General features: G+C 40.2%; 1 protein-coding gene across 6 annotated transcripts in view; it reads right to left on the bottom strand.

Moving 5' to 3' along the window:
• The window catches only part of KIAA0825 (KIAA0825 ortholog), a 430,821-nt gene that overhangs the window by 215,340 nt on the left and 190,637 nt on the right, over positions 1-24,844 (bottom strand). For all 6 annotated transcript variants that reach the window (XM_019965428.2, XM_019965430.2, XM_070792129.1 and 3 more), the window contains 2 exons: positions 13,642-13,821; positions 6,107-6,331 (listed from right to left, as the gene is read on the bottom strand). In XM_019965428.2, coding sequence (XP_019820987.2) covers positions 6,107-6,331; positions 13,642-13,821 — 405 coding nt within the window. The remainder of the gene's footprint in view (positions 1-6,106; positions 6,332-13,641; positions 13,822-24,844) is intronic.

Below are 24,844 nucleotides of genomic sequence, written 5' to 3' on the forward strand. Positions count from 1 at the left end.
CACTCTCCTCTTAAAAAGTACAAAGCTCTTGGAAAACATAGGTCTGGTCTAGTGATTCCTCAGAAATCCATGACAACTTAAGAATGATTTTCAGAATTAACTGGAACAGTGTTTTTATGTTTGTAAAAATTGTATTCGGTCCAAGATATATTTGAATGATCTCAGGAGACTTTTGTATTAAATACATGAATAAATAAAAAAGTATCTAGTTCAGTACTTTGTAAAAAATAGTTCCTCAATAAATGTCTTCTTTTTATTCAAATAAATATGTTTAGATGAAGCTTGAAATATAGATAAAGCAAATTAAGAAACCACTCTTGTCAATGTTCTTAAATATCTTAAACGTTTTATTGTTCTTAATGTGTTTGCATCTCATATGCCCCAATCTGCAAGATTATATCTTATATTCTGTTTAACCTAAAGAGGGCTTATCTGCATATCCTGAGTAAACATTTGACAAGATAAGTAGATATCAGGTAAAGATTAACAATTCTCTTCACACCTGTATCCCTACTAATATTTACAAAATCTGAGAACTGCATGTACTCAAATCTCCAACTACTTTATCAAAACTTAGGCAAATTCTAGTCAGAACCTTTAGACTGATGACAAATCCATTCTACTGACCACGGGTCAGGGCTTCCCTCGTAGTTCAGACGGTAAATAACCTGCCTGCAAGGCAGGAGACCTGAGTATGATCCCTGGGTTGGGAAGATCCCCTAAAGGAGGGTATGGCAACCCACTCCAGTATTCTTGCCTGGAAAATCCCATGGACAGAGGAGCCTGGTGGACTGCAGTCCATGGGGTCACAAAAAGTCAGACACGACTGAGCCACTAAGCACAGCACAGCACCACACAAGCACAATCGCAGGGCCTGAGTCTATGACGATGCTGACAACACACCAGGATGGATCTTTTAAGAATGCCACACATTCATTAGTCTGTCTTTATTTAAATAAGTTGACTTCTAAGTCCTTTATATGTAATATATTGCAAGAGCCATCCCAATTTGATAAAGTGTGAAAAAATGTATGTCCTAGAATGAATGCAATGTTCAGTTCAGTCATTCACTTGCATCCGACTCCCTGTGACCTCATAGACTGTAGCACGCCAGGCTTCCCTGTCCATCACCAACTCCCAATCTTGCTCAAACTCATGTCCATCAAGTCAGTGATGCCATCCAACCATCTCATGCTCTGTCAGCCCCTTCTGCTCCCATCTTCAATCTTTCCCAGAAACAGGGTCTTTTCTAGTGAGTCCATTCATCACATCAGGTGGCCAAAGTACTGGAATTTCAGCTTTGGCATCAGTCCTTCCAAAGAATATTCAGGGCTGATTTCCTTTAGGATTGACTGGTTGGATCTCCTTGCAGTCCAAGGGACTCTCAAGAGTCTTCTCCAACACCACACTTCAAAAGCATCAATTCTTTGGTGCTCAGCTTTTTTTATAGTCCAACTCTCACATCCATACATGACTACTGGAAAAACCATAGCTTTGAATATGACATTGAATGCAATGTGAGAGGTACATTTATATACTTACCATGTCTTCCTTCTTGTGCATAGACTACTGATTGTAATAATATATTTTGGAGATTATAAAACATGCAAAAAAATGAAATTTACAATGAAAAAGGTAAAGACAAATAATGTCTTAAAATTAACTTTTAAAATATTGTTTACTTATGAGCAACCTAGATAGCATATTCAAAAGCAGAGGCATTTACTTTGCCAACAAAGGTCCATCTAGTCAAGGCTATGGTTCTTCCTGTGGTCATGTATGGATGTGAGAGTTGGACTGTGAAGAAGGCTGAGCACGGAAGAATTGATGCTTTTGAACTGTGGTGTTGGAGAAGACTCTTCAGAGTCCCTTGGACTGCAAGGAGATCCAACCAGTCCATTCTGAAGGAGATCAGCCCTGGGATTTCTTTGGAGGGAATGATGCTGAAGCTGAAACTCTAGTACTTTGGCCACCTCATGTGAAGAGTTGACTCATTGGAAAAGACTCTGATGCTGGGAGGGATTGGGGGCAGGAGGAGAAGGGGACAACAGAGGATGAGATGGCTGGATGGCATCACTGACTCGATGGACGTGGGTCTGGGTGAACTCCGGGAGTTGGTGATGGACAGGGAGGCCTGGTGTGCTGCGATTCATGGGGTCGCAAAGAGTCGGACACGACTGAGCGACTGAACTGAACTGAACTGAATGGTATCAAATATCGGTAATACATTACTGAGTGAGGATAATGTGATTTTATATGCTTTATTCTTTTAAAAATCTGGGCTTTAATAGTTTGTAACACATTGATTCAAATGTCAGGTTATTTAGTTTGTTTCAATACTTGGTTTTAATGACCGTCATAGGTGACAAAGTCAGTACATGAACATATACATAGATACACGTGCAACCTGTGAAATCATGGCACTAGTTTTTCAATCTTAACCACCAAAAAGACAAACGTTGTCGTTGAAATCTGACTAATGAATAGTCATCACCATTATGTTAATTAATTGTTCTTGTAACAAACTGAAAATATTTCATTTTTGTATTTAAAAAAAACTTTTTGGCTGTGCTGGGTCTTTGTTGCAGTGTGGACTTTTCTGTATTTACGGTAATCGGGGGCCACGCTCCAGTGGCGGTTCGAGGCCCCTCGCTGCAGTGGATTTTCTTGTTGCAGAGCACTGGGCTCTAAGGTGTGCAGGCTTCGGCAGCTGCAGCACGCGGGCTCAGCAGTTGTGGGTCCCGAGCTCTCAAGCACATGCTCAGTACCGTGGCATGTGAGCTTAGCTGCTTCGCTGCGTGCAGGAATCTTCTGGGCTCAGGGATGGAACCCGTGTCTTCTGCATTGGCAGGCGGACTCTCCACCAGAGCCACCAGGGATGCCCTCATTTTTGTACTTTTGAGAAAAGTATTCAAAAATAACTGAAACACTTATTTGGAACATTTTAAATCAAGCTAGCAAATTCTTAAGTTCTTACGTGGTGCAGCGATGACATTTATATAGGTGATACTCGCTTTTATAAAATTAATATTTCTGGGTTTTACAAAATAAACTATCTGAATGACTTCTGATAACACTTGGCATATTTCTGCCGTCACTTTCTTTTTCAACAATCCACGTGTGAATGATGCCTGGAATACATGTGCTCTGTGGTGCTTGCTACCTCTGTTTCCTCTAAAGAATCTATTGTTTTAGTTAGAAACAATTACTCCTGAGTTTTCCCATAAAGCATTCTTTCTATTTAAAAAGTAATTTAGTGGTAAGACAATACATTCTTTGGTATATCTTTCCTTTGGTCATTGTCAAAGAAATAAAACAACTAATTCTTTGTGTGTTTGCTCTTGGGGAGAGAATTCTTTGCGTATTCACTTAGGGAGTGAATACCTAAGCTGAGCTATATCAGAAACATCTGAACCTCCATTCAATTCTTCGGTAAATCTCTTACACTGTATAATTTATTGTACTATTTATTTTTTTAAAATCTTCAGTGTTTTCCATGTTCCATCATTTTCACTATGTCAGGAAGGACAAATGTTTCCTTAAGCTAGTGACTATTTGTCTTTTAAGTTAGAATCCTCAAAAAAAAAAAAAAAAGGCCCCTAAGCACTTCATTATTTAGATGAATTTTGCCAAGGACTAAATTAAATATCAATCGACTTAAAACATTGCTGAAAATGATTATCAAGGTTTATCTTCATGTTTGTATGCTTAGTTTTGAAATCTTCCGCTAATCAAGAAGTCTTCAAACTATATTTAGCTAATATCTCAAGGCACAATACTTATTTTGGAGGGATTCATCTTTAACAACAAAGTATGGAAAGCCATGCTTCAGATGGTTTTCCCACTCCTTTTTTATTTATTTTTGGCCAAATCTGATCAGATTATCAGTGTTCTAACTTGAAATATGGCTGAGAAACAGTTTATGTTAGAAATAGTAATTTTCCTCAGTGTGAGGTTTTTTTTACTTTCTCACTTTGTTTTCCCTTGGATTCCCAGTAATAGTTTTAAACCGCAGTTGATTCGTTATTTCTAAGAATATGTTAAAGCCACTTGTGTGTTTTGTGAGGATTAATTTTGTGAAAACTAGGTTCTGAAATACAAAGGACAACCTTAATTGATTGCTGAATGATGAAAGCTAATGAAGGAGTGAGGTTACCCTGTACATGCCCTCACTAACAACAATGTCCCCAACACACGACTGGCCTGCTCACAGACCCAGGGAGAATTCCATAACAGGCTCCATATGAAATGTCAGTAGTTTCGCTTGCTGTCTTTTCACCCACCAGAGAATTGTCTTATACACCTCCGGAGGTGTTTGTACCTATTTGTAAACATTTATACTAGTCTTCAAGAATCAAGAGGGGATCTCTCATCGACGGTTTATCCCTGACCCAATTCCAGTACCTCATATATAGTTGTAATTGACTTAGTAAATGTCTATCTATTGAATGAGTAAGTGACTTACTGTCTGGCATGAACATGTTATCTATCTTGTACGTTGTAGGGAAACTAAAGATTGAGTAATGTCAACTTAAAAGAGGACAGAAATGAAGAACAATGGTATTCTCCTATTTTCACATCCTGAAATGCACAAAATGCTTTATAAGGTCACCTTCCTCCACCACTTTCTTTTATAGTATTTATATGTGATTTGGCACTCCTGCATGCCTCTCTAAGTGTTATATTTCTACTCTTACTGATAATTTTATGAAAAAGTATTATTTAGTAAGGAAAACCATAAGAACTGGTATCGATCAATACAAACTAAGTTTTTCGGGGCAGGGGTGGGGGTGGAAACCAGAGGCCCTTTGAAATGTTATGGAAGAGTTCCAAAATACTTGTAGAAAAAAAAATTATTTGTGAATAGACCAACTTGAAAGCCACAAACAAAAAAGTGCTACTCATATGACATGCTATATAAACTATAGATCATGCCTCTTGTATTGCTCAAAATCTAGGAAATATCCCAAAGCTAGAAAGGGGAGATGGCAACAACTCTGATGAGGAAGAACTTAAGTAATGAATATCTGACATTTTCCAATTGGAATTAAATGGCTTTACTGGATTCAAAGGCAGTTTAATAGGGTTTGGACAGAATTAAAGCATTACTATGAAAGGTCACTGATAGGTAATTTGATTTGAGTCTTTAATATAAGGTTCCTGGATAAGATTCACATTATTCAGGACCACTATGGAGAAGGATGAAAGAACAGCTACTTTCCTCAAATGGATTTAGGTTTAGCAGGAGTGTTTTACTGTTCAGCTGGAGTACTTTACTGTTGAGAGTTTCCTTACAGTTAGTGAAAAAATACTCTTCTTTAAAGATGAAGATAAAAAGGAAAAGATGTATTTTAAAAATTCTAAAGAAGATTCATGGATACAAACAGGTAAATAAGATACATCCAAAGGAACCTTGTGAAATTCTTGGAAAGTAGAGACATCTAGATAGGAAGTAATTAACAAGAAAGGACTTGAGTAATAAAATAAATGAATAATATAGATCTTTGATAATTTTTCAGTACACTTGGTAGACACATTGCCCTGAAGAGGAACAATGCACTGAATCCAGAACCATAAGTACTAGGGGGGAATACCTGTCAGAAAAATACATGTAGCTATTAAATGGGGTGTTATTTTTTACCCAAAAGCTACACATGTAGGTGTATTAAAGAAAGAGAAGAAAGTAATAACTGGTAGTTGTACAGGAAAAACTTCAAAAAAGAATAATTAAACTGAATATCAGAGCAATCTTCTTGAGAATATGAATTTTAGATTCCTCAATAGGTTTAAAGGAAATCAGTCAAAATCACGTGACTAATCTGAATACTAACATAAACACAAAATATCACAGAAAATTTTGAATTGGTAGCTAAAAAAAGAAGAGAATTGTTTGAGTCATTTTCATTCCTAAGTTGTGTGTGTGTGTTTATTTATTTTTTTTTGATCATATGGCTTGCAGTAATGAAAATTAGGAATCCTAAATGTACATGGTAGAAAGGAGACTAATATAGTTTACAAATCTTGTAATTTTTACAATGTTACTTGTTCTCATATCCTAGAAAGTGTGCTTCTTTAGGGACGTGTTCTTAAAGAAAAACAAACGTACCTTTGCTTGATTCTTTCCCTTTGGTTTCTTTCGGAATGTAATTCCATTCTCGAGGAATGCTCTCGCGCAGACCTTCAGGAACGCTGTGCTTGTTCAGGTTCGTCTCGCAGTTGCTCCCAGAGCTCATCGTGGACACTACGTGCTGCACGACGTCCTTGACGGCGTCCGTCAGTGCCAGTCTCAGGCATCGGACGACCGCCACCTCGGACCCTCTGCGTGTTGAGACTTTAAAACCAGACAGTACATTACAGTTAGCAGAATCCAAAGTGTCTTGTGCCCTGTTCAATTAAGAATTCAGCTTCTCAGTAATCTAGTTCAAAGCTATAGAAAGAAGAGCTGTTTTTAGCCTAGAGATCATATGATTGATAAGTAGTCCATAAACATTGGGGAAAAAAGTTACCCCTTGGTAATCAAGGGAATAGTAGCCAGAATGACAGTGAATAAAACAGTATTCGCTAGTACTCTGGGGACTCTACTGGTGGATATATAACTTGTATAAACTTCTTAGATGACACAACAATTGCAAAAGCTTTGACACTTACCTATTAACACATTTATTCTTTCTCTGGAAATTTATCCTAAGAAATTAATTATGATTATGTAAAGAATAAAATAAAAAATTGGAAATAATCTAAATGTCCAACAACTAGGGATTTATTTAATTAGCTTAGGGCTTCCTTGGTGGCTCAAATGGTAAAGAATCCACCTGCAATGCCGTTGACCTGGGTTTGATCCCTGGATTGGGAAGATCTCCTGGAGGAGGGCATGGCAACCCACTTCAGTAGTCTCGCCTGGAGAATCCCCATGGACAAAAGAGCCTGGCAGGCTACAGTCCATGGGGTCGCAAAGAGTCAGACATGACTGAGTGACTAAGCACAGCTCATCCATATTCGCAATAAAGTCATATTGATTAGAAAAAAAAGAAGCTTAGAAAATAGTATGATATATTATATTTATTAAAAAATACATGTTTACATACACGTGGAAGGCAATGGCAACCCACTCCAGTACTCTTGCCTGGAAAATCCCATGGGTGGAGGAGCCTGGAAGGCTGCAGTCCATGGGGTCGCGAAGAGTCGGACACAACTGAGCGACTCACTTTCACTTTTCACTTTCATGCATTGGAGAAGGAAATGGCAACCCACTCCAGTGTTCTTGCCTGGAGAATCCCAGGGATGGGGGAGCCTGGTGGGCTGCCGTCTATGGGGTCGCACAGAGTCGGACATGACTGAAGCGACTTAGCAGCAGTAGCAGCAGCAGCAGAAAAGAATTAAAAGATACTCTACAATGTTGATGGTGCTTATCAATGACTAATGGTATTTCAGGTGATTTTCCTTTTCCTTTCCTTCTTCTTCTTTGACTTTTTCTTCCCTCCTTCCCTCTTTTCTTTCCTCCCTTCTTTCTAATAAGTATCACCTGCAATGATTATGTGTTACTTATGTGATAAATACAATAAAAGTTTTTGTTTGTTTTTAATGACTGGGAAGTTCAGGGATCATTATTTGAATCAACAGAGACGAGCATCAATATGATTTTCCCCCTCAAATTTCACGGTGATATTTCTCAAATGACAACCCACTGTAAAAACCACCATAGTGCTGAAACTAAAAGCTGGACTTTAAAAAAGAGAAACAAAATTGACAAACTTTTAGCCAGACTCATGAAGAAAAAAGAGAGAGGGTCCAAATCAATAAAATCAGAAATGAAAAAGGAGAAGTTATATCTGACATCACAGAAATAAAAATGATTCTAAGAGACTACAATTACACAGCCATAAAACGGACAATCTAGAAGAAATGGACAAATTACTAGATATGTACAATATCCCAAGACTGAACCAGGAAGAAATAAAAACTATGAACAGACCAATTACCAGCAATGATACCGAATTTGTAATTTAGAAAAACTCTCAACAAACACAAGTCCAGGACCAGATGGCTTCACAGGTGAAAGCTACCAAACATTTAGAGAAGAGGTAAGACCTGGTCTTCTCAATCTATTCCCAAAAATTGCACAGAGGAAGAAATACTTCCAAACTCATTCTGTATACAAGGCCAGCCTCATCCTGATACTAAAACTAGACAAAGATAGCACACAAAAAAGAAAAATCACAGCCCAATATCACTGATGGACATAGATGCAAAAATCCTCACCAAAATGTCAACAAACTGAACGTAAGAATACACTAAAAGGATCATACACAACACGAAGTTGGATTTATAAGAGGAATACAAGGGTTTTACAGTATCTGCAAATCAGGGACTTCCCTGGTGGTCCGATAGTTAAGAATCCATCTTGCAATGCAAGGAACACAAGTTTAATCCCTGGTCAGGAAACTAAGATCCATGAAGCCCACACTCTGCAATTACTGGGCCTGTGGACTCTGGAGGCTGCGGGCCACAACTCGAGAGCCCATGTGCCAAAACCACTGAGCCTGAACAGTGCAGTCAGAGTCCATGTACCACAGCAAAAGATCCTGCATGATGTAATGAAGATTCTGCATGCCATAACTAAGACCTTACTCAGCCAAATTAATTAATTATTTAAAAAAAAGAGAATTTCAGAAAAAAGTGGTGATGGGGGGGGGGGGGGAAGATAAAATACCCCGTGAGAATGGCTGAAAATTTTCCAAATATAATAAAAACTAAACATCCTCAGATATGAGAAGCTCAACAATCCCTAAGCAGAATACAAAATAAACGAAAACAAAGCGCATCATAATTAAATTGCTGCAAAGTAGTGATAAAGAGAACAATCTTAACATGAGCAACACAAAGAAGACACATTACATAACTGGAAGCAAACACTTTAAAACCTAAAGTGATTTATCATCAGAAACAGTGCAAGCCATAAAATAGAAAAATGCCTTGAAAGTCCCGAGTGAAAAAAAAAATGAGAGAAAAATCTCTGAACCCAAAAGTACATGTCTGATGAAAAATATGTCAAATATGAAGATAAAGCCTGTTTTCATGCAATCAAATCAAATTAAATGAATTGATGGCAGAAAATTTTTAGTCCATTAAAGGAAATACTTAAGGTAGAAGGAAAATGGTATCTGTCAGAAACTCAGATCTACACAAGTAAAAGAAGAGTACCAGAAATGATAGCTAGATGGACAAATATGAAAGACTTTCTTCTCATTTCTTGCTTCTTTAAGCTATAACTGACTGGAACAAAAGTCTGGAACTGGAACTGAAACAATAGTCTGTAGCGTTGATAACATTAGTAGAAATAAAATGCATGATGACACATGTAAAGAATACGAAGAGTAAACAGAAATATACTTGTGTAAGATTCTTACATTATATGTAAACTGTGATGAGTCAAAGATAACTCATCACAAGATGTAAACCTTGGAACAACTACCAAAATAAATATAGAATTATATCAAATAAGCCATTGGCAAAGAAAGCCTGTAATACTGAAAAATATCCAGTTAATCCAAAGAAGATCAAAATAGATATTAAAAGGAACAACGTTGGAGCAAACAGAAAACAAAGAATAATACAGTCATGTAGCTAAAAGTGTCAGAACAGAGGATCCACACGTAGACATGGATTTGATCAATTGTCCACTTGATTTCTGACAAAAGCACTGAAGTAATTCAAACTGGGAAAGAATAGTGATTTCTAAAAATGATGCTGGGAAAATTGTATATGTATATGAAAATGTATGGTGGCGGTTTAGTCGCTAAGTCCTGTCCAACTCTTGCGACCCCATGGACCAAAGGCTCCTCTGTCCATGGGATCCTCCAGACAAGAATTACTGGAGTGGGTTGCCATGCGCTCCTCCAGGGGATCTTCCCGACCCAGGGATCAAACCTGCATCTTCTGTGGCTCTTGCATTGCAAGCAATTCTTACCACTGAGCCACCAAGGAAGACCTCTTTAAAACTCAGTAAGACAATCTAATTAATAAATGAAGGAACGTTTTAAACAGATATTTTTCAAAAGAATTTTTTCAAATGACTGTTAAAAACATGAAGATATGTTTGACGTCATTAATCACCATGGAATTGTAAATTAAAATCACAGTGAGATAATAGCATATACTCCTTAGAATGATTAAAAGCAAAAAGGCAATTCCAAGTGTTGGTGAGGGCACAGAGCAACCCAAACTCTCTCACATAATGGGTGGGAAGGTAAAAGGACGGGATTACGTTGAAAAACAGTTTAGTAGTTCCTTATAAAGTTTAACTCAGTGTGTGCTAAAGACATGTGTTTCTCTTAAAAGTAAAAGGGAGTTAAGGAATAGAGTGAAGCACAAAGTAACTTGTGCTTTGATATTTTCATTTGCCCAACTAAATATTGTTGACCTACTTTCAGAGTACAGGCCTGCAATGATTGCTACCAAATCTATTTCTTACAGTGTATTGGCCTTTGAAATGCCCACATGAGATACCCAACGTAATTGTTTTTTTAATAATTTTTATCTTCTGTAATCTTTTTTTAAATGGATATTTTCACTCTTGTTTTTCTTCCAAGTTATGTTCATTCTAAGGAGTTATATCTAATTATGAAGCCAATTTATATATTTCATTACTGAATTCATATATTCATAAAGCAAATGTTTCAAAAAGTTTAGTCTAATAGAAAAAAATAAAGAAAATAACAAGGCCCGTGATCAGAATTCCATTTTTTTGTTCGGATTCTACGATTTAATCAGTGAACAATCTCAGGCAAGTCTCTTAACATTTCTTGCTGTGCTTAGTCGCTCAGTCATCTCTGATTCTTTTCAACCCCACAGACTGAAGCCCGCCAGGCTCCGCTGTCCATGGCGATTTCCCAGGCAGGAATACTGGAGTGGATTGCCATGCCCTCCTCCAGGGGATCTTCCCAGCCCAGGGATAGAACCCAGGTCTGCTGCATTGCAGGCAGATTCTTTACCAGCTGATCTACCAGGGAAGCCCAGCAAGAAAATGAGGATACTGCCTTCTTTGTTTTCACCTTTTTACTCTAAAATGATAAGACTGTGATGTCTTATGGATAAGCTATACAGAAATCATAGCGTGTTTCAAGAGGAAGAAAATAAACCAGTTTTTTAAGTAATGCACTCTAGTCAATCTGGATAAGTTCATAATATTTACTGAAGCGTAGATCTATTAGTGGTAAAATGCAAATATTGTGGGATTATGATTATGTGTCTCAGCTATATTTCCTTGAAACCTATTATTTTTCAAGTCAAACAGAAACCACAGTAAAAGACTTAGTTTTCTTATGAATTGGTCTATCTTATTAGGGATTTTAAGATCATTGTAATTGGTAACAGAAGAATAGGAGACTTACAAAGATTTAAATAGGAGAGAAAAAAAAAAGGCACAGTCCCTCATGACCACTGCAATGTCTTAGTTTCTTTCAATTCAATAAAGTCTACATTAGAAATAATGCTCTCTTGCGGCTCAGCTGGTGAAGAATCCGCCTGCAACGCGGGAGACCTGGGTTCGATCCCTGGGTTGGGAAAATCTCCTGGAGAAGGGAAAGGCTACCCACTCCAGTATTCTGAACTGGAGAATTCCATGGACTGTACAGTCCATGGGGTTGCAAAGAGTCGGACACGACTGAGCAATTCTTACTTTCACTTTAAACTAGAAGACTGCCTGTTTTTGGATAAAAAGGAAACAGTAAGGGAATACATGAAAACTAGAAAATACAACTTTAAAAGGAGATAAGTTAACGTTGATGGAGAAATAACTTGCACAAAGGCCAAGGATGTTTCAGCACTTTGAAGTTCTGCCCCTTTGAGCCCGTGACGAAATCTGGTCTCTGTGAACATCTGTACTACCCGTTCCTATTCCAAGAGACTTTTCTGACCTGGGGGAGGAGGGTTTGCTCAACGTGTAGATGGGAGAGAAGACTAATTAGGGGCAAGGAGCAGTTTCGCTTTCTCAGGCCACCACCTAAAATCCATTGATCTCTTCTAAGTCATTTTCAGTATGGTTTTGTGCTGAGTGTCAGATGGTTCAAGAACTTAAGAACTAAAAGATAAATTATGGTTGAAGCAAGTGGGTCCCCGATTCTTTATAATCTTGTGAGACAATTCAGCTCTTATCCTCACCAAAAATGACTCAAAACAGCAGGGGGTAGAGGAGCTTTCAAGGTTGTTTTTCTTTCAGTTTAATAAAGTCTACATCAGAAATAATGCTCTCTTTTAAACCAGCAGACTGACCATTTGGGGGGTAAAAAAAGAACCAGTGAGGAATATATGAAAACTAGAAAATAAGACTTTAAAAGGAGATAATTATCACAGAGTCTCTAAGTGATAGATTCAAGGTTTTGAAATCATTACATAAAGCTATATATTGCTACTTTGCAGTGATAATGACCAAGAGAAGATGTAACATAATGACTTAAAAATAGTTAAAAGGATAGTCAAGTCACGTCTGGAGGATAGCTAAAAAGTACAGGAAGAATGAAACCATGATTATGAGCCAGTTAGATTTTTTAATATGGATTCTATTAAGTATTTTATGGAAATGGTGGTTCCAAAACAGTGTATAAGAAAGCATTTAGGTTGAAAACCAAATGTAAATGATATATATAGTTAAAGGACTGACAGGATAACCCCTAAATCCTCATCCTTCATTGTCCCAAGACATTAAGTACAGAGATTTAAAGACAGAATATTAAGGATCAAACAATGTGAGAATGTTTACACCTGGTCCTGAAGGTGGGGTAACCCACGAACACTTCTTATTCAGACATGTAACTCATTCTGACTTTACCATCCACTCGAGCTGTGGGCAGAACAACACAGCTGGAGAAAACACAGTACCCCTGAAACAATGATAGGACTTACTTAAATGTCTAGAGAGAGCCACTGCTGTTGCTGCTGCTAAGTCACTTCAGTCGTGTCCGACTCTGTGCGAGCCCATAAACGGCAGCCCACCAGGCTCCCCCATCCCTGGGATTCTCCAGGCAAGAATACTGGAGTGGGTTGCCATTTCCTTCTCCAATGCATGAAAGTGAAAAGTCAAAGTGAAGTCACTCAGTCATGTCCAACTCTTAGCGACCCCATGGACTGCAGCCCACCAGGCTCCTCTGTCCATGGGATTTTCCAGGCAAGAGTACCGGAGTGGGGTGCCATTGCCTTCTCCGATAGAGAGCCACTAGGCTGGTCATAATAAATTCCATTTACATATGAAGAAAACTGGCCGGCAGGTTTATCCATCAGTTTGTTTAATAAAAGCATCTGAGAAGCACAAAGTATTTTTTTACATTTTACTAATTTCTTACATGTTTAATAGCAAAACATCATCTGTGGTAAATGTTAAATTTTTAATAAAAAAATAAAATCCGCATAACATAATTTCTAGGTAATAACTTCCCCTCTCACCTTGTACCAAGTATGTTAAATTTTGATGGGAATTAACGGTTAATGATTCCCCAAAGTAGCCTGTATACTGAAAAAAATGTAAGATAACCTTTTACAAATAACAGATTCGGCAAAACTGACATCAATAAACTTTTACAAATGTCTTTAAAGATATATTTGAGTATCTATAAAACACTTCTTTTACAAATAGTAACTTTCTCATACCTGGAATGTTGTATAACAAGTCCCATAATTGTTCTTCTTCCATGTAACTCACAAAGACATTTCCAAATGTTTGTGGAGAGAAAGTGCAGTGGTACAATACTTGAAAGACAGCTTCTACCACACTGGATCCTTGGTTCAGATTATTTTCTGTATTGGAACCTTGTTCTTGAAAGGTACATTCTTGAAAAGAATAAAAATGATTTAGTAAGGTAGGTATCAATGAATATGATTACATTCCTATTCCTAATACTAGCATAACAGTGTAAAAATGTGTTTGATTATTATTTGCATAATAGGAGAAATGCCATATTCTTTCAGATCAAAGGTCCATTCCCCAAACCCAGTATAATTTCTGAGAGAATCATGGATATTTGTGGGGGAAAAGTTGTGAGAAAAACCACATGACATCATGTCAAAGGGCAACAGTAGTTTACTTTTATGACAGAATTCTTTATCCTCTTAAAGAAACATTTTTCATTTCTTTTCTCATTTAAAAGTAACACACATTCATTCTAAAAACTGTAAAAAAAATTCAGACTAAGAAACTAAGAAAACTAAAAGTGCACCAAATCCTACCAACCAGTGATTGTTACTATATTTAGAGCAGTATTTCATTCATATTATATACAAATATACACTATATGTGTGTGTGTGTGTGTTTAACTTGAACATCAAACAGAATTATTTTATATACTCCTTAATATTGAAAATCTACTTATAACTAGTTGAATCTTTGTATCTCTCTTTGGGATTTTTGTTCTGAACATTATATACCCTTTATTCAGAACATAAATTTCATAGGAAATTCATAGTTATAGTGTTCTCAGTCTTATGCTATCAATTCTACAAATAAATTTATAAATGTTTCTCAAACCCATAGCTTCCTGTCATTTCAGAATGAAGAGCTTTCTCAGCTTGTTTCTCAATAAAATCAAATAGGAATTCCTACAAATGTTGGGGGCCGGCGTGAGGCACTCCGCCCATGGCAAAGGTCATGAGGAAGGAGGCTCGACATACGCAAAGGCGGGATCGAGCCTCAGGAGTCCCCCTGGAAATTCTCGAGCATCTACCCCCATAACCAGAGCCTGCCTACTTTACTACTTTGTGCTCTCCCCTACACCTCTGACTTTACGGGGGGCTGTCCCCCACCACCTCTTTCGGAGAAGGAGTTAACTTAGAGCTCCAGTTAATAATAATTCCTGGGCGTGACAGGAGTGTTTCAACCTACAAACTCCTCTGAAGGTTCTCTAGCCTGCCTGACAGGCTTGTCCGGCCACATGTGATTGCTCACAGCCTCCCAACCATGAGAGGCACGAGATGCTTTAAACGTTCTAAAAACAGGTTCCTTAGAAAAGTTAGAAAACCATTAGTATAAGTATAGTGGGCTAATTAGAAATTATATTGGTGAAGGGTTTTTCATTTGTTGAGCCAATGTTTACTGCTAAGTCTCCACATCCCCTGCCCTTTTACACATTAATGAATATATAGAAGAAATAAGTATTAACCTTTGATACTAATCACATTAGACCTTGGGCTAAGCAAATTCTTTCCTTAATTAAAACCCACTACACCCTCAACCTATAGGAATGTAACTTTATCTGGTACCTTCAGAAAGTGGCGTCTGTTTTAAGAATAATCAACCTTGGAGAAATAAGTGTTCTGGTTGACTGACCACTGTCATAAGGAGAGGGCCATAAATTGTCAGCAGGCCCCCTGGCCAGAAGATGATGAAACACCCCTAAGACTTCTGTCTACATTTGTATGAAGCACCTGACTTAAAGTCAGGACTGCTGTTCCCACGTGACTTTTGTATAACACCTCAGTGTATAAAAACAGACCCTGGAAAATAAAGAATTGGGATTAGTTCCTCGAAAGACTGGTCTCCCCATGTCACTCTCTCTCTCACTCTGGTTGAGTCTCCATCTGGAGCGCGGAACCTGCCATGCTTACTAATTATGCCTGGGCTTCTAAGATCCAACTGGGGAGGCCTCAGTGTCTCCTCTCCTTCGGAAGAATGGAAGGACGCCTGCGGCCTACGTAAGTGGTGCAAGCTTCTTGTCTTGAAGTTTTATTGGTCTCCCACGTAAACCAAGCTACTCAGCCTCTTTTCTCCACTGAATTTTCCTACTGAGCTATCCTCATTCTATTACTCTTTACATCTTTAATTAATATAGAATTGAAGCTATTGTATCCTGATCCTCGCCGACACCGTCCCCGCTTCGAACTCCCTGGATCAGCCGGGGCTGGACCCCGGCACACAAAGACACATTCATTTTAATCGCCCTTCTTAGTCCTCCTCTGGCTCCATTACCACTCTTCAAAGATCAGTTCCTCTACTGTTGCATTGACAGGTTGGACTGAAAAGGTGAAGTAATTTCTCTCTTGTTTAGACAGTTAGCATGCTATGTCCAGTATCATATGTAAAAGTATTCTTGAGTTAAAGATAATAATGACTCACGTTTCTCATAATTTAAATATATTGAAGAAACACAATCTAGATCATTTTGGAATAAGTACATTTATTTTCTTGCTCATTTGGAAGCTCATCACTTCTATAGTTCTTCTTGATAATTTTACTTCCATGATTTGATTTTCATCATCTAGAGAGTCTTCCCTAGGATTTTTGCTGGAACTATTGATAAAACGGTGTCCTCCTTTGTCTGGGGCTGCTAAGCTGGTAGAAAGTAGGCTGGAAGTTACTAATGTCCATTCTGGGGAGAACTCCACGGAGAACCCATCACTTCATGCCAAATAGACGGGGTAACAGTGGAAACAGTGACAGACTTTATTTTTGGGGGCTCCAAAATCACTGCAGATGGTGACTGCAGTCATGAAATTAAAAGACGCTTGCTCCTTGGAAGAAAAGTTATGACCAATCTAGACAGCATATTAAAAAGCAGAGACATTACTTTGCCAACAAAGGTCCATCTAGTCAAGGCTATGGTTTTCCGAGTAGTCATGTATGGATGTGAGAGTTGGACTATAAAGAAAGCTGAGTGCAGAACTTTTGAACTGTGGTGATGGAGAAGACTCTTGAGAGTCCCTTGGACTGCAAGGAGATCCAACCAGTCCATCCTAAAGGAGATCAGTCTTGGGTGTTCGTTGGAAGGACTGATGTTGAAGCTGAAACCTTGATGCTGGGAAAGATTGAGGGTGGGAGGATAAGAGGATGACAGAGGATGAGATGGCTGGATGGCATCACCGATTCAATGGACATGAGTTTGAGTAAACTTCAGGAGTTGGAGATGAACAGGGAGGCCTGGTGTGCTGCAGTCCATGGGGTCACAAAGAGTCAGACACGACTGAGTGAACTGAACTGAACTGAACCAAACCATTGAGAACCCAGCCAATAAAGTAAGTAGAACCAAGAGATGGCACAGTCCTGATGGGATGACATTGTGTGAGAGCCTGGATCCAGCACGCCTGTATACTTACGTTAGTGGAGCTGATAAATTACCCTTTTTGGTTAAATCAGGTTAATTTGGGTTTCTGCCACTTGCATTCTAAAGGGTCCTAAGCTTTTCATCAAGCATAAAAGGTTAAATGACAAACAATCCTAGTTCAGGCATTCATAATTTCACCTTTTTTTTATCCAAATAGTTTCCTCAGTTCTCCCTGCCTTTCTGTCCCTCCAATTCACCTTATATTCAGTATCAGTTATCCTTTATGTCATTGCCCCATGTTTAAACCTTCCCCTGCTACTGCACTTTCTTAGAAATTCCTGAACCTCACGATCCAGAGTTTCCACAATCTTTCCCAAACTATGTTTTAATCCCCAGACCTCTGCTCCTCCCTAACTAGTGTACTTGTTTCCCTTGCACACGTTCCCTCCCATCTCCTTTTGTTGGTCTCTACCACTTCAGTTCAATTCAGTTCAGTTGCTCAGTCATGTCCGACTCTTTGCAATCCCATGGACGGCAGCATGCCAGGCCTCCCTATCCATCACCAACTCCCGGAGTTTACCCAAACTCATGTCCATTGAGTTGGTGATGCCATCCAGCCATCTCATCCTCTGTCATCCCCTTCTCCTCTTGCCCTCAATCTTTCCCAGAATCAAGGTCTTTTCCAATGAGTCAGCTCTTCGCATGAGGTGGCCAAAGGATTGGAGTTTCAGCTTCAACATCAGTCCTTCCAATAAACACCCAGGGCTGATCTCCTTTAGAATGGACTGGTTGGATCTCCTTGCAGTCCAAGGGACTCTCAAGAGTCTTCTCCAACACCACAGTTCAAAAGCATCAATTCTTCTGCGCTCAGCTTTCTTTATAGTCCAACTTTCACATCCATACATGACCACTGGAAAAACCATAGCCTTGACTAGATGGACCTTTGTTGACAAAGTGATGTCTCTGCTTTTTAATATGCTACAACGTTCTGCCCCAGTAAAATTCCCAAGATTTAACCAGTCGATTACTATGTTGGCACTCACTGTAGTAGATGCCGAGGCCTACGCCTTCCATGAATTCACTGCCTGCCTCCTTGTGTATGTGTGTGGGGAGTGGGAATGACCAACATGTAAACAGTCGTTTCAGCAATGTAAAGATAAGTAGGATGACCGTACATCCTAGTTTGCCTCAGACAGTCCTGGTTTATGTCTATGGCTCTGGGGTAATTAGTCGTAGCATCCTCGTTCATTCTCAAAAATATCCTGGTTTGAATAAGGAATTATTCTATCACCTTAAGTCTAAGTGCTTCAAATAGAAGACACTGGAAATACAGAGGATGGTGCTTTACATTTGGGAAGGGAACACGGAGAAGTCACAGGGAAGATCATGTCTCAGTGGAGTCTTTAAGGGGAAGTTGCAATTTACTGGCCTGACAAGGTTGAGGTGGGGAAGGTGCTTTCCGAGAAGACAAGAGAGTTGGTACATGTAGCGGCTGGTCGGGTGACATGGCTGAAGTGGGATTGGTGGGAGGGAAGGGGAGGTAAAACTGGACAATCAACACAGCCTGAAAAATGAAGGCCCCATGAATCATGTACTGACAATAGAGACGGAGAAAGGGGATGGATATGAGGAATATTATAATAAAAATAATGAGGTGCATTACCATTGTTGCTATTACCAGCTAAATGTGTCAAGACATGTCAGTGGATATTTTTTATTTCTATTTTCCCTTGCTTTGAAGAAAGTAGTCTATTTCTGTTTACTTGCCTCAGGGGTTTTTGCTCTTTGGAAAGCACAAACAGACTGAAGTCAGTTGCCCTCCTAGATTAAAAAAAAAAAAGAATGAAAGAAACAAAGAAAAGCTAAATCCACTGAATAGTTATTAGTTTGAACTAAAGGAAAAAAGCCACTTTTTATGAATCATAGTATTGGTATGGCCGGATGATATGAAAGTGGAATCACATGTGTCCGGCAGGGGCCAGGGGTGAGGGTCGGGAGAGAGGAGACCTCTGGCATTGGAGAGCGATGTCTTGGGCTACAAGCACTTTCCTGGAAGGCAGTGCACAGTTAGGCAAGGAGGAACCCTGGATCCTTGACACGGGTTCTCAGTCTCATCAAAGGTTTCAAACCATACCTGACTGCTGTGCTTGGCAGGAGTGCTTGGAGAGGAAATAAAAAAGTGTACCTGTGCAGTAACCAGAGTGACCAGATAATTGAAAATTGATACAGTCTCACAGGGGACTTCTGTACTCCCCTGGGGTAAAGGTGGAAGTCCTAAGAATAGCTACAGTTAAAAATCCTACCAGCCAGGCAGTTGGGGCTCAGAATCTTCATGAAATTGGTTTGAAGACAAAAAGTGACTTGGATATTCCTTGTGTATCTGAGTTTATGAATTGAGATTTATACCAACTCCATAAAAGCAGAGTTACTACCCACAAGGCACACTATGCTGAACATCACATGAGCTACTTTATGTCTAATTTCATCCTCATAATACTCTAAAGAGCCTCCTGATGAAGGTGAAAGAGGAGAGGGAAAAAGCTGGCTTAAAACTCAACATTCAAAAAACAGATCATGGCATCTGGCTCCATTACTTCATGGCAAATAGAAGCAGAAACGTGGAAGCACTGAGAGATTTTCTTGGGTTCCAAAATCACTGTGGATGGGGACTGTAGCCATGAAATTAAGAGACACCTGCTCCTTGGAAGAAAAGCTAAGAAAAACCTAGACAGTGTATTAAAAAGCAGAGACATCACTTTGCCAACAAAGGTCCATGTAGTCAAAGCTATGGTTTTTCCAGTGGTCATATATGGATAGGCCTCCCTGGTGGCTCAGATGGTAAAGAATCTGCCTGCAATACAGGAGACCTGGGTTCAATCCCTGGGTTGGGAAGATCCCCTGGAGAAGGGAATGGCTACCTACTCCAGTATTCTGGCCTGGAGAATTCCATGGACAGAGGAGCCTGGCAGGCTATAGTCCATGGGATCGCAAAGAGTCGGACACAACTGAGCAACTTTCACTTGTACAGATATGACAATTTTACCAGAAAGAAGGCTGAGCACTGAAAAATTGATGCTTTCGAATTATGGTGTTGGAGAAGTCTCTTGAGAATCCCTTGGTCAGCAAGGAGATCAAGCCAGTCAATCCTAAAGTAAATCGACCCTGAATATTTATTGGAAAGACTGATGCTGAAACTGAAGTACCACCTGATGTGAAGAGCCAATTTATTGGAAAAGACCCCAATGCTGGGAAAGATTGAGGGCAAAAGGAGAAGGGGGGACAGAGGATGAGATGGTTGGATGGCATCATCGACTCAATGGACATGATTTTGAGCAATCTCCAGGAAACAGTGAAGGACAGGGAAGTCTGGTGTGCTGCAGTCCATGCGGTTGCACAGAGTCAGTCACGACTTGGCGACTGAACAACAGTGGGAGGCGGGGGGTCCCTTAGAATCTTGGCCTAAGCCTTCTTCCAGCTTCATATCACAGCTTTACACCTGGCTTACTAATTCTGTTATCCTTTCATTTCAAAGATCTTTTTTAAGTTTCCAGTTCTCCATCTCCAGCTCTGATCTTTCTCTTTCATTCTCTTTGCTGTGTTTCCTATTTTTGTCTAGGATACCACTATTGTCTGTTCATCCCCAGGCTCAATGCCTTAGCAATTTTTAATCCCTTCTCTAAATTATTAGATGTAATGAAATAACTGGGTCCTTGCCCCCATCTCCCTTTCCATAATGTATCAAAGGTTAATTTGTCCTTCCATTGAGTCCCTTCTTCTCTGTTCCTAATGTAGGGGAGCAGAATTTGCCACCCTAAGATGTGTCTCTTTGACATATTAATTATTTTAAGCTGATTAGTTTTTAAGAAACAGCATACAAGGCAAAAACTCTGAAAACCAAGTAGGAGTTACCCTTAAGAAACAATCGATTTGTAAGGGAAATCTCCATTTGTTAAGGGAGTCTTCCTTATTGTACCTGGAAGAGGAGAACTACCAACTCTGTAGAAACTCTTATCAATGGAAAAGGCACTGACTTAAACCTGGATAATGACCTTACCCTGATCAACTTTGCTTCTGCTGGTAACCTCCCTTAACTGACTCTCCCCACCCTCAACATCCTTTTCTATCTTTAGCTGAGGGTGATATCAAATGTGCCTGCAGTGCAGGAGACCTGGGTTCAATCCCTGGGTCAGGATGATCCCCTGGAGAAGGAAATGGCAACCCACTCCAGTATTCTTGCCTGGAAAATCCCATGGGCAGAGGAGCTTAGCAGGATACAGTCTGTGGGGTTGCAAGAGCTGGACATTACTTAGCAACTAAACCACTAAGGGTGGTATTTAACCTCTCTGGTGGCTCAAATGGTAAAGAATCTGCCTGCAATGCAGGAGGCATGGGCTCTATCTCTGGGTCAGGAAGATCCCCTGGAGAAGGAAATGGCAATCCACTCCAGTATTCTTGCCTGGAGAATCCCATGGAAGAGGAGCCTGGTGGGCTACAGTTCATGGGGTTGCAAAGAGTTGGATATGACGGAGCGACTAATGTTAACTTTAGCCATTTAGGTGAGTTACTCAGTTTTTCCAGGTGGGTGGGTGGGTGTGGGTGTGTTAGTCACTCAGTCATGTCTGATGCTCTGTGACTGCATGGGACTGTAGCCTGCCTCCTCTGTCTATGGAATTTTCCAGGCAAGAATACAGGAGTGGGTTGCCATTTCCTTCTCCAGGGGATCTTTCCAACCCAGGGATAGAACCAGAGTCTCCTGTGTCTCCTGCAGTGGCAGGTGGATTCTTTACTACTGGGCCACCTGGGAAGCCTGACTCCATGTATGCACGTTATCAACCTTTGGTTTGTCTCCTGTTGATCTCCAGTTTATTTCCTGGGCTCGCCAGAAGAATGTAGAAGGGTAGAGGCAAGTGTCTTCTTGCCTGATAGGGGAGACAAGGCAGGGTTGGGTTGGCTTGTGCGGCCTGCCTGACTACAGGGGGTGCATTCTGGCCCCTGCCCCCTCCGTTAAGTCATCAGGGAAGGCTCTGCTGCAGCAAGGGAGTCCTGTGTGTTCTGGCTCTGTTGGTCCTTGGGGGTGGACAGTGGAAAGCTGGGACCTTTGGAGGGATAAAAGGACCGGCTCAATCGTGGAGTAGTGTTGGCAAGTCACGTATTTGAAAGCGTATTCTCTGACCCCAGGTTTTGTCAATAATAAAGCTACTCTTTCGAATTCCGTCTGCCTTCTCCTTTATCTGTCAAACAGTTTCTATATTACATAAACAAATAAAAGATTTGGGAACAGGCTGTCTTTTTAATAACATTGAAGGGCCCTTTCCACTGCAGACATTATTTTAAACTCCTTGTGAGAAGAGAACTTGTTCGTGCTTCCGAGGAAGGGTGGTGTCAGGAAAGGAAGTCGACCACCAAGCCATCGGGAGGCTGTGTTTACTGCTTCCGAAGATTCACACATCTGTGGTGCCCCAGCTCTCTTCTTTCCACGACTGCTTAATTTTTGCTTTCCACAAGAATTGCTGTTAATGACAAGCTCCTGCTGAGTCACTAAATGGATTTGGCCGTAATGCTGGGAAAGAGTATGCCATGAGCTCGGAATTGGATTAACCAGACCCTCAGGAGCATCCCCAACCAAGAGAAGAGACAGAAAGACGCACATTAGACATAGCGATGAGCCAGAAAGTGCACAGACAGAAAATGCAGTGTATAAAACAAGGACCTAAAACCTAGGACACCAGGCCAATAAATTAACACCAGAGAAAAAGGGGGTGGAGCATCACATGAACATTGTTTCAGAGAAGCACTAGATCTGAATGCCGCAGCCTAGATCACTATGAAAATTAACAGCAACAAAACTGAAAAAGTGAGTGAAGTCTCTTGGTCATTTCCGACTCTTTGCGACCTCTGTTGGGCTGCACCCCACAGGTCTACAGAGCCTGTACTTGCCCAGCTTCAAGGCCAAAGAGCCAGGAGTCAGAGACAGAAAGATCAATGGTTTAACACAGCGGTCCCTAACCTTTTTGGCACCAAGGACTGGTTTCTTGGAAGACCATTTTTCCCGGGCTGGGGACAGGGGGGTGGTTCAGGTGGTCATGGGAGCGATGGGGAGGGGCAGGTGAAGAAGCATCACTCACTTGCCCACTGCTCACCTCCTGCAGAGCTGCCTGGTTCCTAACAGTATGCAGGCTGGTCCTGGCCCACAGTCTGGGGGCTGGGGACCCTGGTTAGTGGACGGGAGAGCTTACAGGTCTGGAGCAAGGTCCTGGAACGACACCTCACCACGGGCCTCACCGTGTGCAGCAGGCTGCGGGCGGGACACGGCGGCAGTCCTGACTTCCAGAGAGAAGCGGAGATTGCCCGCTGTCAGGGAGCTGGCGTTAGGTGGCTCATTAGTTACCAGGGAAACTTACCGCTCCCTAGACAAGAACAATCAGCAGCTGGAGCCCAGGGCAAAGTAGGAAGGTCAGTCCTGTGCATAGGGTTTAGGTGAAGCAGGCACTGGCTGGGCAGGGGAAGCAAACACAGAACAACAGAGCAGCCATCTTGAGTGGCCTGACCCACAACCTGCCAATTATTCACAAGCTTTCAATAAATATGACTTATTACTGCCCCCCGCCCAACTTATGCTTCCCTTGTGGCTCAGATGGTAAAGAATCCACCTGCAATGCAGGAGACCTGGGTTCGATCCCTGGAGAAGGGAAAGGCTACCCACTCCAGGATTCTGGCCTGGAGAATTCCATGGACAGTCCATGGGGTTGCAAAGAGCCGGACATGACTGAGCAACTTTCACTTTCACCCCAACTTATTCTGATAAAATGTGAAATCTTTAAAAAGACATCTAAGGAAATGGAGCTTAAATATATGAAGATCAAAAATATCATTCTTTTTAGAGATCCTCTGGACCAAGTTTTTTTCCTAGGAATTATTATTATGTTGCTTTACGTTCTAAAATGCTTGTATATAAATTGAAGTTCACCAGTTACAACTTATCCTATGCTTTTTCCTCAAAACCTAAATAATCATTGGACATTGGGTTTCGAGCTCTTTTGAATACCCAGAGTCCTAAATTCTGGACTATGACGGTGGAGAGATGAGCAGCAGGTCTTTATTGAATATCTGCAATGGTACAAGCTCTATGCTAAGCATTTCACATACAATTTCACATTTATTTTGAGCCTTGTAAAAACTCCATTTTCTTTTTAATAAACGAAGAAACCAAGTCTAAAAGAGGCTGACCCTTAATGAAATGAAGGAGAGAAAAGCGTTTTTAAAATAATCAAGAAAATAGCTACATTCAATAAAGATTTATGACTGAGCAACTGATTCCAGTTCCTTGAAATCTGATAACCTGTACATGGCATACACAGGCAATTGTGTATGTTCAAAAATTATTTTGTTTTATTTACACATTAGTAAACGTAGAGAGGCAATTTCAAACAGTTCTGTCTGTTTTGACCTGTATCTACTGAAGTCCTTCCTTATGCTCTCTAGAAGGTAGGATATTCCAAAGTGCATTTGTGGGATGTTAATGGGTAGCACATATGTTCTGGGAAGTGCTGGCTTCAACAATAGTAAACACTTTTGTTTTTTGCAGGATTTTTCATAGCCTTTTATTATTCATGAGCTCTGTGACTCTCTAAGAAGGCATTTTAGTATATATGTGGTGTTTCTAAGCATTTTTGACCATGAAACCCTTTTCTAGTATTGCATCTAGCAAGAGTGCTATTGAATAAAACTGAATCTAGGAATTATGTTTGCAAAGAGTCTCTTACATTAACTACAAGCCTTTTAGGTTTGCAAATCAAAGTGAGCAGCTTGAATGGAAAAGG

This window comes from Bos indicus, chromosome 7 (genome assembly GCF_029378745.1).
Source record: "Bos indicus isolate NIAB-ARS_2022 breed Sahiwal x Tharparkar chromosome 7, NIAB-ARS_B.indTharparkar_mat_pri_1.0, whole genome shotgun sequence".
NCBI lineage: Eukaryota > Metazoa > Chordata > Mammalia > Artiodactyla > Bovidae > Bos > Bos indicus.